This window comes from Ornithodoros turicata, unplaced genomic scaffold (genome assembly GCF_037126465.1).
Source record: "Ornithodoros turicata isolate Travis unplaced genomic scaffold, ASM3712646v1 Chromosome48, whole genome shotgun sequence".
In the NCBI taxonomy this organism is placed as follows: Eukaryota; Metazoa; Arthropoda; class Arachnida; order Ixodida; family Argasidae; genus Ornithodoros; species Ornithodoros turicata.
The window spans coordinates 546109-562841 of NW_026999378.1; the positions used below are offsets into that span (position 1 = coordinate 546109).

The following is a 16733-nucleotide window of genomic DNA, read 5'->3' on the forward strand; positions in this document are numbered from 1 at the left end:
GGTATCCCTTTTGGTTGTCATCTGCTAAGTATCTCGGCAATTACCTTCCGTACGTTGCTTATTTCAGGAGCAAAATGCACGAAAGCTAATGAAAACTGCAATTCCACCCAGTTGGCGGGACATGCGACACGCCGCCGTCTGGGGAGCGGCATGTCAACTGCTCTTCGCAAAACCGATATCTTGATTGTTTTGAGTAGAGGAATTGCACGTTTTCCGTTATAACTTCGCGCTGCAAAGCTCGTTCACTATGAAATTTACCATGATTGAATGTCCTTATGAGCTTAACACGTAGACGACGCAATGTGCCACCTGCATTGAGTAATTAGCGAGCACGGCATGCCGGCGCGTGTGGACTTTTATAGGGTAAGACCCTGTAGTTTAGCTAGCTGATTAGGATTCACCAATCAAGGTGTTAATTAGCGCTTTTCTGGAAAAGCTACAACAGAAGGACTGCGCACTACCCATGTTTAAAAATACCTTGTCTCAAAAGGCATGAAAGCAAGCATACACAATGTTGCCGTCGCACAAATTACAATGAATAAGCTGACACTGTGGCAAAACTGCACATACTGCGCACAGAAGTACAACAGCCGCTATCTGTTAATTACGCGCTATGACACAAGTGACATGTTAAACAGCACACACCCTAATATTGTCTGGATAGCACAGTACTCGCCGCTGTCAGCTCGGCGGGGCGACAGCTTCGAAAGTCCCTGCGACTTGTGTCAATGTTCATCTGACAGTGGCTGCAACCCTTTCTGCGCTCAATACGTGAGTTTCACCTTGGTTTCTGCGTCATTTCAGAATAATTTGCGAAGCGGCCGAGTCAGTGTATAAGCCTGTGTCAAAATTAAAAACAAGATGTCATTGAACGAGGGTTCCCTCAAATTCTCCTATGCAAGCTTTTCTGGAAGAGCATTGATTAGAGAGTTAATTAGTGAACCTGAATTAGTTAGCCAAACTACAGTCACAAAACATGTCACACACGTCCACCAGGCAATAGAATGTACAGGCAAAAATTGCATGCAGGTAACCTTCATAGTTTGAATACATGAATTTTGTAACACTTAAAGATGTACAGGACTGCACAGGCATTCATTACTGATAATGAAGCGTGATGGAAAAATATGTAACATAAACCAAAAATGTCACAGTCCTTGTGTGTGGCACATGTCAAACCTGAGATGCTGTTGGCTTTTCCTTGTTAGCGGCCTTTCTGTCTATGCGTTCTTTGGCGTGTCGAAGCCACGATTTTATGTGACACTCGATCTCCGAATCTGTCGTATTCTTGAGTAGCCGATTTGATTTGATGCACCCTGAAGAAATACATTTGGAAGGCAATAAGTGACACATTAGCACACAGGATCGACAACTAAACATGCTTCATTTACTGAAGTTCTTGCGAGGCACACACAGAACAAAATGACAGCTTTAGAGTGAGATGGGCCATTGGAAAAAAGGACACTTTGCTCGACTTTAATTTCTACAGGATCACAATGCTCACTAAAACTCCCAGCAAAACTCCGAAAAAATACATACTAATCTGCAAGGTTTGGATTTGGCTAAACTCACGCCTTCTAGAAGAACCCTGTAGATATTATTATTACTGCATCACTTTGAAAAAGAAGAAAACCGCCATGTCCGAGATGATTTAAATCTAGATCGAATGCATCTGTGTTTTTTTATATATATATTTCTGCCTGATGTGCGTTGAAACGTACAGATGTGAGTTACTCACGGAAGACGGCATCACAGCAGAGGAGATAACAAAACTTTATCTTCCCCTTTCCACCTTTCCAGCTAAAATCAGTGGCCACATCATCAGTCATTAGTGGCCGCAGGAGTCTCAGTGTAGCACCCTTGGTGTTCGTTCCCCAATACTATTGCAGCATGGCCAACTATAGTAAAAGTAGTAGTTGTGTAGAAGTGGAGTGAACAGCAGTACTACACAGTTTGTGGAAGATGAGACTGTGGTTTAATTTTCAAAATAGGGTTGCGGGATAAAATTTCACAAGTTCTTGGTGATTCAATGAATGCCTTTCCCACACATCATGTTATCCTGTAATCGTGTAATACGCACACAAAATGTTTCGCTAACTGAACAAAACACTATGCTACACAACAGGCCTCAAAATTTTTCAATTTCAGAAGAAATGTGTCTGGACATTCCCGATCCAGATGAATCTAAAAATTTGCACATGTGTTACGTGTCAAAGCGTGCTTGTGGAAATAGAGATCTGTGCCAGCATCTACTATGCCTGATCGAATTGCAGTACAGTAAAACATGTTTTTTTTCATAAATTGGTTTATGAATTACGGGTTATATGCATGAGTGTGGGAATCTCAATATTTGAAGTGGAATCGAATCGAATTATAGAAAACAATGCCCAATACTGAACAGAGTATTGAATATCCATACAAATTTGAGATGACAGTGTTTCCGGCTTTTCAGCTCAGTCTACACTTACTGAGTAATTATCGTATTTTCTCGAATCAAAGACGACGAATCTAATTAGTTGGGGCGAACGTTCACACCAAGGGGAGTTCGAAATTTATTTTTAAATGTTAAATGTAAATCAGCTGTGTATTGAATAACAGTGTCCCAAACACATTCCAATGTAACAGTTGTCCATCTCAGATTTTAACAGAGGTGATTCCAGAACGTCACCATCGAAGTCAGCAGAATAATTATCAGCTTACCGACTTTTTCATTTCCTTCTCATGCTTAAGACAGCGATCGAATGCCAGAAACTGATCTAGTTCTTCATATGGCTCCAGAGCATTGTACTCGTCAAGGGCCGCCTGCACAGTTTGACGCTCCAGGGCAGATGTGACAGTGTTCAATTGAGATGTCTGGTCCTCTTGGGCGATTTTTATCACATGCAATAGCCGGAGAACCTCGTTTTCAAATCCTGCACTAATGTGGTTAACATTTTACTGTTGCTGAGCTGTACATGACTGACTTTAATGCAGCTCCGGCAGGCACAGCAGAGGGAGAGCTACCCTGGCTAACGAAGAGGCTTAACCAAAACATAGGAGGCAGATGAAAGAAGGAAGTCACAGGAAAGGTTAGCCAGCTGTAGGACTCGAACCCACACCTTCTTCAGTCCTACAGCTGGCTAACCTTTTCAGGGACTTCTTTCATCGTTCTTAGGCACTCGAGGCTGTGTATGTTTGTCCCTTATTCGGTTCCGGCCTCGAAACATTCATTTCCATCATCGGAAGCAGGTGTTTGGACATTCTCATTCCAGTTGAAGGCATCGCAGTTAGAAATTCAGAACTGTGAAGGTTCTGAGAGAGCTGTCTTCAGCTCGATACCGTGTACGTCTCTCTACAGTGTCTGGTAGCATAGGTTCTAATAAATTGTCCAATCCGAAGAAAGAAAGCCCTCTATTGATGGCACGAACTGAAGGAGCTATCACTCTTTCATCAGCTTTGCGCAGTTCGCAGCTACTACTGGGCATCCCTTCAACTGGAATGGGAATGCCCAAACACGGTGCCCCGGCTAGAGCCAACTTCAATTAAACTATGCTTGCTGTCCCAGGTACATGCTTGCTGTCGTACCTGTCTCCAATGTAGTACAACAAGCAATGGAAGTGCTGTAGCTATGCTGGACAAGTGCACTGGGCTGCAACCTGTGCTGCGACTTGCGCATTTCTTCTGAAATATTCCCCAGTGCCGCTTTGTTAAGCGGATAACAATAATACAATCTGCACGGCCATACCTCTGTGGACCATAGGCGCGATGTTACTGACCGGACAAAAGCGCCTTGCATTACTAGTCTCAGATGTTGGAGATTGGTATTCCGAGAAGGGGGCACCATATACAACACGGCTGTCACGAGCTGAAGTAGAGAACAGAATAAATGAATCTTTTTTTTGTAAAGTTACATTTTGGTGCAGGGTTTACATTACCATACATATCCACAGTGGTATCCCTGCTGTACAGTTGGTCCCTGCGGTCCAATAGAGTTGTTTTCGCCGACATATCCTACACAGATTCAGTTATATTGCTCTGATGTAATGTTCACATATCAATAAAATAGCGTCAGTAACAAGTGCACACAGGCTCTTGTACACTACAGTCCCGACAGTGTTATGCATGTAGTGCTGGCAGTACAACTGTCCTACCTCTGCCTTCTCCAAGAAAGGGACTCCAAGGTGATGATGCAGCGCCTTGTTGAAAGCCACCTGCGTGCTGGCCGAGTTGCTGGGACGACGCATGTTCTTGAAGTACTAAACCGTGCCTTGCATAGTTGCTGGAAGCTTGATATCCTAAAACATGCCCGCCTAGGGGTTTAACTGACACCAGCACCATCCACAACTGCAACATGTCAGCTATAAAATGTGCTAGTGCAATGGGAATTCTGTTTAGCCTGTAAAGCAGGAGTACTTGGCAATATAGCCCTTGAATGGACCCTGAGCAGGGTGACATAATATAGATCAGCACAATCTTAATAGTTTCTTATACCAGACTTAAATGGCTAATGTCCAGCTATTTGAATTAGTGTCCATAGATTTTTTTTCTGAAACACAAGAATTCCACGGGAAAATGAGGACAATGTAACCGACAGCATGTCAGTGTTAAGCAATTTTTATGAAAACACTACAATGAAAGAGAGTTACTGGTATGGCTTTTTGGTACATTTGACAAGTCAATGCCCTGCATGCTCTGAACATCTTGCTGGCTAGCTGGAGTCGATTCAGATTCATGCGTGTGTGCTTTACTCATATATTTTATGTAGAACTTTTGATGTAATTAGAACCCAAGCCATTGGAGAGGGACATCTTAACAATGAAACAGCCATGATAAATATGCTGTCGTTGTGGGGTTAGGGCTGCGGTCCCATCATGTAACTCTTAACTGTGTTCTCAGTTTTCGCAGAACAATATTTACGTGAGTGATAAGCTTTCTTAGGTCAAGCAGGTACTGTTGATGGCATGCAGCTTGTCCAGCTCTCAATTAATCAAAAATACCTGTTATCGAGATGCACAGCTTGGGACAAAACTTTATGGAACGTAGTGCTTACATACTTGTTTATTGCAGCATGGTATTCACAGGGTACAGGAGCGCACAAAATTGGAAAAGCCTGTCTGGACAACCCAGTCACCTGTTTGTCACTCCGTACCACAAGGGCGAAGATATCTGGAACTGCCATTTTCCGTGAACTTTTGCCCCAACCTATATTATTATTTACTTCCGCATATACGTGTGAAGAGGAGTGAAAAAAACAGTCACTGTAGACTTGACGAGTTCACAACCCCACAACAGAAAGAAAAAACAAGCTTTCTTAGCATGAAAACTGGTTGCGCATTTTTATGTATATATAACTCTGTTTCTAGTACTCTTTTAAGAACTCTTTAAGCCTAAAAATAGGACCTCTACATATGATAACACCCGCATCGCATCGCAATGCATCACAGCGCAATGCATCACATTTCGCATCGTTTCATTGCTAGAACATGCTGAACTGAATACAACATACTGAAGCATTTCTGCTCCTGAAATCCCTGGAAAACGTTCATTAGGGACCAATAGGCAAACCTTATATACATATAGCTGCAAGAGCATCCCCTGAAGAGAATTCCCTACCATGACTTATATCCTGTGACAGAACTGTGCATTCCCCAGAGTAATCTTCAGAGGGACCTGTAAATGATTTTAGTTAATATCGTTCACTTTATGCTGCACATACTCTGTAGAAATCACACAGGGTGTTTTCTGCCCTTACATAATTCTTACAAAGAAAGCTATGAGAGCAATACAGATGTCATTTTTGCAGTTAAGTTCATTGGCCAGGCAAGTTAAACATGCAGGTAGCCCTAGCGCAATTCGAACAAAATGTTCGCAACAAATGAGGATGTTCAAACACACTGCTGGCTTGTGAAAGTAACGCAGATATACTGCAGTCGACTGTAATGTATTGTCATCCTGTAACAGATATTCATGCAATGTATGTACTCATTAGGAGGCAGCATAAAACTGTCCCTATGACAGCATGACAATGCTTACAGATTGACTGCAACGGTGTAGTTATACATCGCAAAATATATTCAAAATCTCTGAGATGCGCTGCATGCAAAGTGCAGACTGTTAGGTACACTGTTATAGCTTCTTGGAAGTAAACGTAATAAACAAGTCAGATTGTAGCCATAATTAGTATGCATTTCTTACCGGAAGGTACAGCAGCTCCTGGTGGGCAGGGTGGTTTGCGAGCTTCTTGCTGTGCACGCTTCACTGAGTTTGTTATGTCTACACCGAAAACGAAAGAGCCCATAAATTCAGGTCACTGACCATTGCAGCAAACATCATACAGTAACACAGATAACAAAAATATATAGCAATACGTTTACGCCGTGATAACTAAGGTAGTTGACAAAAAAAAAATGGTGGGGATGTCACTGACCCATCACCCATTTTTTTACAAATTGCCTTAGTTAATCACGTCGAATTGCCTGGCCGTTGATGAGGCTAGTGTTTGTATCGTCTATAATGCCGCCAGTCCCTCTGACAATCATTACCATTACTCTGGCATATAAGGCCAATTAATGTCATACCTGGAGGTGGTGGAAGTTCAAGTTCTCCATCACTGCTGTCAGAATCGGTGCTACTGGTTAACCGGCTTCGTTTCTTTCTAAGTCGACGTGAGTCAACATCGGACTGCAGATCCGAGGTATGCTCGGCATGAGGGAGTTTTCTGCGTGCTTCTTCGTATGTACCTTTACATGCGGTAGTAGCATATAATGAATGATTGCAGGAACATACACAGTGCATAGGCACAGGATAGTGCATAGGCATATCAAGAATGTAGCCCACATTAACTTTACAGAACATTATGGCACCCCTGAGGCATTCTTAAACACTCACTGACAGCATACTTACAGAATCTATCAATTACAGAACATTCGACTTTGTTCCAGCTCTGCAATGGGGCGTGTCCCCTAACAATCATAGATCGCAGTTTGTTGGAAATCCTCTCTGGTGGCCACCAACAGTGCCCATCTTCAGCCCAAGTTGAGTGCAGCACAGCAACGTCGTTGTCTCCTCCAGGGAATTTGACAATAAAAAAATGTTGTTGATCTGCAGAAAAATATTGTAATAAGAGCACAACGAACGTCTACAAATTTCAGTCAAGCACACCTTGAAAAGCATCCTTTCTGTAATAGAATAAATACTCAAGCAACCTCAACATCACAGCCACTGTCCCTCAACAGCTCAGAGTGCAGCAACGGAAAGACTGCCCACTGTCCTTGAAACGGGAGCTTCATACATTTTGATGATACGATTTCCAATGGCCAGACGCTAGTGTCTGAGGGTCCTGATGCCGCATAAATTCCAAATGACGACGATGGGCACGGAAAGGTGTACAGGTCATTTTTCTGGAGGAACCGTCTTCCAATAATACACGGCCTTCTCGTTGTTGAGAAAAAGGCAATGTTCTGTACTTCAATCCAGCAGAACGCAACAGTTGTCACCACAGGTATTCCTCAGCACATACTTATTCCCAGTGACAACTTTCTTGTATTGAGGTCCTTCACAGAAAATAGGCAAGGGCCCTGAATTATGTTCAAGACTTAACATCACTTCACAGTTGCCGGCTTTACGTGTGGAGTTGGGAAGCTTCCTCTCTTCCGTAACACGTTTAAATAACTATTCCAGTGGCCGTTCTGGCTTTCTGATCCACCACTTTACTTGTTGCATGTAATTCACGAATGGGAAGCGTCACCATTATTGGGGGGAAAGACACGATGTTCGACATTCCGCCGCAAGGGGCGACGCGAATATGGAAAAGGTCCATTGAATTCGTCTTTCATATTCCCAAAGCAAGGACATGTTTCTGTTTTTTTTTTCTGTCACATGCTTCCGCCTCCCCAATCATGGCTTCATTCTAGTGACACAGCCCGCAAAATTATTAGCAATACACGCAACATTCGTACACTATAGTACAGATTAGCACACTCAATGAATAGTACTGCTTGCGACATACTTGTTTGATACCTCCAGCCCCCGTAAAAGCGGGTTCCCGAACCAAGTTGCTGTGCTACCGTCGCCTTCGCCTCACTTCCGTTCCCCTGGTGGCTGAGGTGCTGCGCAGCGCCACCAGACGGGAGAGATGGCGATCCGATAACCGCGCGTCGTCTGCTAGCTCCAAATGCGTCGACGGGGCAGCGCTTTCCGCGGAATGCTGAGCGCAATGGGAATTGTAACCTGTTTCCTTTTGTTCCTGTTTACTGTTTTTGAAGCATAAGTACACCGGGATTAGGCCACATTTGAGCAGTTCCTGCGGTCGTCAGGACTTTTTGTGAAAGGTGTCACAGTAATGCAAAGGACCACGGCTACTCCGAGAAACTGGCACAAGCGAGGGATTACCTCATTTTATTTACTGGTGTTATGTGAAGCAAGCAAGCCTCGCTTGGTGGCTAGGATTAAAAAAGGAAATAATAAATTTATACAAAATGAGGCAAAGAAACGCTGTGGAACACGGGACCTCAGTAACGCGTTGGTGCCCCTCCACTCTCAATCACTGCGCTCATTCGCCTGGGCAGGGAAGCGTAGAGGGCGGAAGAACACCTTAGGAACAATCGAGAAAGTGTTGATAATCTTATCAACACTTTCTCGATTGTTCCCGATGTGTTATCCTTGAGGTGTTCTGACCATTCATTGGTCCACGCATCCGCACTCCGAGGAAAGCGCTGCCCTGTCGACGCATTTGGAGCTAGCAGACGACGCGCGGTTATCGGATCGCCATCACTTACTACGCACAGATTACGTTCACCGTAACGACGTAGTAACTAGTAGTAACGGCATCCGCGAACAGGACGCACTCAAGAACACGGAACACTAGCAGTAGCAACTGGAAGTGACACTTTCACGCTAGGAATACCACATTTCCATGTATAATAACAACGAAACTGTGCGCCACACTATAAACTCTTTGATAAATAACATTGATTGCCGCTTATAAACAAAGTATCAGCAACAGCAAATACCCGGAAAGTCTAGTACGCACACGATTAGTAGTCTGAAAAGCCCAGAACGTAAAAGCAAGAACTCCCTCGTTCCCTCCCAGTAAACAATATATGTCTCAGAAACGTCCACACGATATCCCACTTGGGATTTTGGGATATCCCAGGGACTAGGCTGAATAGCCCGTTGACGTCTCTGGGACAGACAGAGGACCCGTATTTCTTCCACATTTGCTGATCCAGGGAAGGTTCCAGGAATGTCTGTCAGGGATATTTGGACATATAGAGGACATATACAGGACGTATTATTATTATTGTATTTTGAAGATTTTTTTGCAATTTTTACTTATTCTACGGAAAATACTACTCTGCAACAGAGAACATCGTACCAACGAACTCTTGTTTATTGAACACAAACCAAGTACAGTGATGTTACATGCACTGTAAGAAACGCTCTTTCTAATAGTACAAAATATGATATTACAACATAAATAGGCTAATTATTAAGAATATAGGATGACACGGATAAGACGCATAATAAGACAATAATGGTCATAATAATAATAATCACGTGATTGCTACGCCACTTCGCAACCGTCATCCCTGAAAGATAATCAATAACATAGTTAATTCCATCTATTGGGATAGCAGCTCAAACACTGCCATAAATAGGCGTAAAGCACAGACACTCTGCAAAAAGTGGGAACAAATGCAAGACAGTGACTTACCGCAGTTTCTCTTGCAGTATACAGTGCCTAATCACTGGCAGACCCAAGCGACGTCTTCCGGTTTATGCCTGGCTCTTCAGTGTTGTAGGGACACCAGTAACTTTACACATGTGTGAGGCTATCCATGGTTGTGTGTGGATACTGTAAAACAGTCATGTTTTATTAATCTAGAGTCACATGGCGTCCATGTGACATTTAAGAAAGATAAGCGGTCATGAAAAAAACAAGGAACTTTGAAAAACAGTGCGGTCGAACGTGAAAACATAACTGCTATCCTTTATATGAAAGACAACTGTAGCTGAGCCAAGCTTATCTACTAGCAGGCTGTGCATAGTTAATAGAATTTGCTTCACCATTGCTTTCATCATTCCCAATCAAATCCTGAATCAAAGAGATGTGAAGAATTGGACTTGCACTTTGTAGCTGTACACACACAATCTCACACAGTTCCGCCGTTCGCATGAGTTCGTCAGTGATACGCACCAGACTCTGCAGGTAAAGCAAACTACAGCTGTTTACTCAGATACAAAGCTGTCATTGCTCCACACATCTACAACATGTGATTGTTGAAAAAACAACAACGCACAAATCTTAAGTGAGGCAAAAGGAAGAACGAACTCACCTTAACTGCAAAGCCGGAGAACAAAGGAACGCTAGCTCTCGCACACCACGGCAATCGTTGTTATGCACAACGTAGTTGTTCGACGTACTGGCCAGTGCTGCCTCGATGCTCCCGAGATTCCAGTACAAAATACGCATGATGCTGAGGTTCCAAAGACCCTTCCGTGTAACATGTCATATCCTACCGAACCGCTACGACGACGCGCCTCGCCTGTTTGAAACGGGGGTTGGGGAATGTCGATGGCGATGAGGCGGCAGACGTCGTTACGCTTCGGCTCGCGCTTGTTAGGAACTTCATTCTTGTTATATCCGTCAACATGCGTGACCGATCATTATAATTCCCGTGGAAAAGGTAAAATATGTTTTTTCTCTCTCTCTCTTTTGTTTATTGACTATGATGCGATACGTGATGAGTCGTTACAAATATGATTAGAAAAGGTATGGATATGAGGGTATAAAATCAATATTGTTATTATGAGGAAAGAGTGAGAAATTGCCACGTCTGAGAATGCTGGAAATGGCTGTTATCGACACAATAAATCCTTGTAAGGTAATGAAATGTCATTGTTGTGATATTCGTAGTATATCCACAGAATATTCACTGGGGGATATTTGTGACGTCTCATGGTGGATATACAGCGGACGTTGTGAGGATACGCGTGACATCTGTGACGTGTGAGACCAATTTGGGAGGTCTGTGGGATATTGATGGTTTGCTGGGCTTTAGATGCCCATTAGCGAACACAATCCTTTTCAGGTTGCGTTCATTGTTCGTTGCAAGGGGCTGCAACAACAGAATGGAACTCGTACTTCGTGACTCACCCATTGTTGAAAAGCTATCCGTAAAGTTCTTCACAGACGATCAGCACGACTCCCACGTCTCTGTGTACACATGCACTCACACGCTTGTCACATAAAGCAGGAGATTTCCCGATGCACACACAGAGACAAGAGACAACACCACAACGCGTTCGACAGAGCTGAAGGCGGGAAAGCAAATGGGCCTGGATTGGATTGGCTGCTCAAGAGACAGCTGGCCGCGAGTGCAGCGCGTCGAGTGGCGAGTGCATGGGCGAGTTGCTGGCTGCTGTGCTGCGCAGGGGTTGCGTGGGCTTGGTGGGATGGGGTTGCGGCGTAGCATTCGCGTCATTCGGGAAGCGTTATTGGGGTATTAGTATAAGTGCGCGGGTAAAACTTTACATGATGATAGATGGACTTTTCTAAACGTTCTTCAAGGCTGTGTGCGCCTTCAAAAAAGGCTATATGCTGGCGCATAATGTAAGTCGACTGGAGTCCAAGTTTTCCCTCTTGCCATTTCAGCCTACCAGGCCCTGTCATGCAGTGAAGCAGACTCACATCCAAGATAATTAATTTACACTGAGGGTGGCGTGCTTCATTGGAATTTCTACCCTTCGCTCACATGCTAGCGTTTCTGCAGAAATACCTATAACTGCAAACAGCTTACTTCTTCAACGTACCGAGCTCCTAATAACATGTAACAAACAAACAAACAAACAAACAAACAAACAAACCCACTTCTCATGCAGTCAGCTTCACAAAGCGGCTTTCTTGTGCGTAAAAGCAGTGAAAGGAGAACAGAGCAGCGAAAAATTGCATGCACTTGTGCTGGAATTGCCACGACTTCATAAACCGAAGCATACGCTAATAAACTGCGAAAAAGATACCCATTTGTGCCATCAGATAATTCTTGCATATTGCTACATACACAGTCACATTATCGCTGCGTAAAGAAAGCACAGGACAGGGGTATACAAATTCCACTTAAGCGAGCAGGGAAAATGCTTAAGACGGATTGCTCAGGAATAATCGCTGAGTCACCGCACAGCGCTACGAAGCTCAACGGCTAGCACAAGATGGCAACAACAAGATACTATCGGCTGGTAAAATGGCAACAAGAAAGACACTGCTAAACAAGTCCAGACATGCCATGATGACGTCACAAATCAGAAAAAAGCACACACAGTCAGCAGCTCAGGAATGCACAAGGAGATGTGTTTTATAGGAATTTATACTCCACGCTGAAATAGCAACATTGCTACACAAATACCTATAACTGCAAACAGCTTACTGCATGCAAATCGAGCAAAGTTAATACTGACACTCAACAACATCTAACAAAAAACAAATAAACAACCCACTTCTCATGAATTCAGTATTGACAAACGGCTTTCTTCTGCGTAAAAGCAGTGAAAGAAGAAATTCCACTTAAGCGAGCAGGGAAAAGGCTTAAGACGGATTGCTCAGGAATAATCACTGAGTCACCGCACAGCGCTACGAAGCTCAACGGCCACCTGTTACCTGTTACCTCCTGTTCTGAGACCGTGTTTGTGTATGTCTGTTTTCGTCCCTACCTCGTCTCGGGTTTTCAAGTCATGGATCAAAAACAGAAAGCGGCTCAGGAATGCATGTTGTCTATACATCCAAGAAAAAAATGGAGCCGTGCTTTTTCGCAACAATTATAATACAGAAGAGGATTAATTTCATTTTACTTTGATTCGCTTGCACCCATATGTTTTTGCAATACTATTGAGTGGAACGGGTAAATGAGAACATCATTGGCAAGACGCTGTACCCCTCATCATTTTTTAAACCAAACCAGTTTACAAATGTTCACAAGCGCACGACCTTTCACTAAATAGATGAGTCGCTAATGACTCAAAAAAAAAAACTAGTCATTTCAGCATCATTGACTGCAAGCATACAACAACAGAGCAGTGCGCGCCCATCAACACGCCTTGGGCCCACCTCACACACTCGAAGCCTTTCTGAATACATTCTGCTGGCACTGGTATAAAGGATTTACCGCAAGGATAATGATCTGCTGCATGTCGTATTTTTAGAAGAGACACCAACTAAGACTCACTGTCGTCGTGTTAACACTACGTAGGGAATGACAACAACGACAGGGTATTTCTTAAATTGATTTTGTCATTTTCAGCAGTTCATTACTTTGTGTGAATCATTGAAAATTTAAGTTATATTCCCTGCTAAGGAAAGAGAAATTGTGCGTCGTTTTCCAAGGAGGGGATATGTTTAATAGAGTGAAAGAAAACACGAAGAAAAAAAAAAACGAAATGTCAGCCAGGCTATTGCCAGCTTGCTATTCCGAAAAAGAGAAAGAAGGAAACTGAAAATAAACAAAAAAAAGAAGGAAAATTAGAAATGGAAGCAAGCAAGAAATATAGATCCGCGTTTAGCTTACGCGAAATAGAAAAATGAACTTGTGTATGCTCTATAATTTTCTGTCGCAGGCTTAGGCCTTTTCCCCGATGAGCGGTGCTTTGTGTGCGATGTCGCATGTCTGAACTTGTTTAGCAGTGTCTTTCTTGTTGGAGTTTTTACCCGCAGCTAGTATCTTGTTTTTGTCATCTTGTGTTAGAAAAGCATACGCATCTTGTGTTAGCCGTTGAGTTTCGTAGCGATGTACGGTGATGCTGCTATTACTCCTGAGCGCTCCGCCTTAAGCCTTTTCCCTGTCGTGTTTTCTAGTGTCGTGCGTGTGGTCTTGATTAGCAGTGCCTTTTTTGTTGCACTTTTCACCCGTAAAAATTCAGCGTATATCATAAGATGCTGTCGGAGTAGAAGTGATTTTCCCTGATCGCTTAAGGGAATTTGTGTATACCCTTGGCCTGGCTTTCTTTACACACGCAGCGACAACGCAGTTGTGTGTGTCGCATTAGGCAATAATTTTCTGATAGCAGAAGTGAGTGTGTCTTTCTCAGTTTATTAGCGTGTGCTACAGCTTTCTGCAGTTACTGGTATTGAAGCACAAGTGCATAAAATTCTTCACGGCTCTTTTCTTCTTTTACTGCGTTTACACAGAGGAAAGGCGCTTATCAAAGCTGAATTGACGAGAAGTGGGTTGTTTGTTTATTTGTTTTTTGTTAGATGTTGTTGAGTGCCAGTATTAACTTTGCTCGATATGCTGATGGAGGTATTTGTGTAGAAATCTTGGTATTTGAGCGTGGAATATAAATCCCTATAAAACACATCCCCGAGAGTAGTATATTATCAGCTGAAGTATCCGGGAACTCACACAGAGGCCTCGACGCCATTAATTAGCAATTAGAGCACTTTGGAACCCTCCACAGTAATTAGGATCATTCAGGGAGTCATTACACTAATTGGGGAGCATCTAAGCCGTGTCCAGACCACTGTGTGAGTTTCCGGCTACTTCAGCTGATAAAAAATAGGTAGAAAATAAAATAAACAGATAGAAATACAGTGGAGAGCAACAATTTATTCGAAAATCAACGATTCCTTGACGAAGAAATGGCTCCGGGGTGACCAGCGCTTGTTGGCGTCGGGTAGTTGAAGAGATCGACGACAGGCGGCTACTTAGTTGCAAGGCATCACACCAGACGGCGCCACCATCGTAGCTCTATGCGAGAAAGACAGAACAAGACACTAGCGGCGGGTAAAAATGGCAACACTGCTGAACAAGTCTAGGCATGCGAGAGAAAAGGTCTAACCGCTACTGCTAAACAGCACGGAGAAAACAGTACGCATCGGGGAAAAGGCAATCGACTAGGCCTAGCCACAGCATCACAACACTACGCGGCTAACACAAGGCGGGAACCGCTAAACGTGCGTCAACAGGCTTGGTACGGGACACCGCTAAACAAGTCTAAAGATCCGCGTACAGCGAGAGAAGGCTTAACACGAGCACAGTAAAACAACGCGCAAACATCGGTAAATCACCCCCTTTTTCCACTGCTCATCAGCCAGGCAGAAACTGAGCAACCGAGCACACGCAAACCGAGCACACGTCTGCTCTCCGCGACCGCCAGCCAGCAACTGAGCGAGCGCGGGGGGCTGCGAAGCAACCGAGCACACGTCTGCTCTCCGCAACAGCCAGCGAGCAACTGACTGAGGCGACGCGCTGCGGCAGCTACGCATACGCGCGCTCCTAGCGCCCTCTGCTCCACCCGGCCGCGCATGCGCGCGCGCTCCTACCGCCACCTGCGAGAGGCTAAGAGAGAAGAGCATTCCTGCGCCCCCTGCTGGCTGTTCTCATTGGTCGTGACGTCATCCCATTGTCTCAGGGCTGGGTCATTCCACATGAAGCGATCCAATCGGGTGGCTCGACCCCCGCGGATATCGCTGATTTTCAGATCCCTTGTTCCAATACTTGAGAAATCAACACCCAAGAAATATTTTCGCGGAATTCGGCGGCATTTTTTTCGCTACGTGCCGCTAAAGGTCGGGAATTGCGTCAAAAACGAGGTGCGTTTGATTGCTTCTCCAGAGAAAACGACAAGATGTTTTTCAGGTTCGTAAACGATAAAGTGAGCCAAAAGGATGTGTCTTTCACCCACATCCGAGAAAGCTTGTTTTGATGTGGCTTTCAGGACGTAATCCAGAGACAAAAATGCGCGTTTTCGGTGAATGTTTGACATTTTCTGCTGACTCACTGCCTACGAACTGAAGCTTGAAATTTGGTAGCCATGGAGTTGGTGACTCGACCAATCAACGAAAAAAAAAAGTATTGCTTAGGTACCAAATGAGACCCGGATATAATTAGGCAAATATGCCGAATTTTCAGAAATCGGCATAATACAACAAAAAATAAACAAATGTGGCCAACGCGATACGAAGAATCTGTCAAAGCGAAAGTGAAGATAAATGTGTCATCTAAAACATAACTAAAAATCTAAAGGGTACTTTTTGTTATTTTTCAGCAAATAATTTTTGAATGAAGCACAGTTACGACAAGGGGCGTATAGGGCGAAGTTGCGTGCCCTTATGTGACTGGGATGAATAAACACACAACTTTATAAAAAAAACAGAAAAAGTGATAAATTCTGTTTACTACAGTAGTGTAATAGAAGCAATTCGTTCTCTTTAAAGCAACGTGCAAGCAAATTTTCTTCATCTTCCTTTTACGTAATTTTCGCCCTCTCACAGGGAAGGCACCTTCCCTTCGACGGTACATGTAAAGACTGACATTTTTCATTACCGTAACATTATTTTGTTGCATTATTCGTATTAGAAGTGTGAACAATTGAACTCGCGCACTTTAGCCCAAAGAAAAAAGCACGACGCCAGTCCGCCGCATGATTCAGGAGAACACCAAACTGTTTATGTGATCCAATATCAGGTATCATATGTACATCCTCGAAAGAAGAGCACCCGTTGAAAAATAAAGATGCTCCCAAGCAGTCGTCTGTTTTGAGCTAGACAAGTGAGAGAGAATTGTCTACAGAATTGTTTCATGCGTGGTCCGTGAATACCTGGTACCCAAACACACACGCCTGCGTGGCCTTCAGTGTCGCGACGCTTCCGGCTTTAGTGGCCTGTGAGGAATGCCGCAACCTCCGAAAGTTTGCGGCGACTGACATGGGCAATCATCCTCACTAGCCACCCTGACCAGTCATCTTACCCGAAGCTTACGGTT

The 16733-nt window shown here is 43.8% G+C and overlaps 2 protein-coding genes across 2 annotated transcripts; both read right to left on the bottom strand.

Moving 5' to 3' along the window:
- Positions 1 to 963: 963 nt before the first annotated feature.
- LOC135374210 (uncharacterized) lies at positions 964 to 3145 on the bottom strand. Its single transcript, XM_064607206.1, has 4 exons — positions 3125 to 3145; positions 2701 to 2802; positions 1739 to 1880; positions 964 to 1316 (listed from the first exon to the last, which is right to left on the bottom strand). Exons 1-4 carry the CDS (start codon positions 3143 to 3145, stop codon positions 1174 to 1176), a joined length of 408 nt encoding a protein of 135 aa, XP_064463276.1. The 3' UTR covers positions 964 to 1173.
- Positions 1846 to 11239, bottom strand: LOC135374221 (uncharacterized). The gene is made up of 11 exons (XM_064607223.1): positions 11138 to 11239; positions 6883 to 7080; positions 6558 to 6719; positions 6175 to 6252; positions 5593 to 5649; positions 4131 to 4274; positions 3915 to 3990; positions 3725 to 3844; positions 3565 to 3660; positions 2701 to 2917; positions 1846 to 1898 (listed from the first exon to the last, which is right to left on the bottom strand). Exons 1-8 carry the CDS (start codon positions 11139 to 11141, stop codon positions 3838 to 3840), a joined length of 726 nt encoding a protein of 241 aa, XP_064463293.1. The 5' UTR covers positions 11142 to 11239; the 3' UTR covers positions 1846 to 1898; positions 2701 to 2917; positions 3565 to 3660; positions 3725 to 3837.
- Positions 11240 to 16733: the final 5494 nt, after the last annotated feature.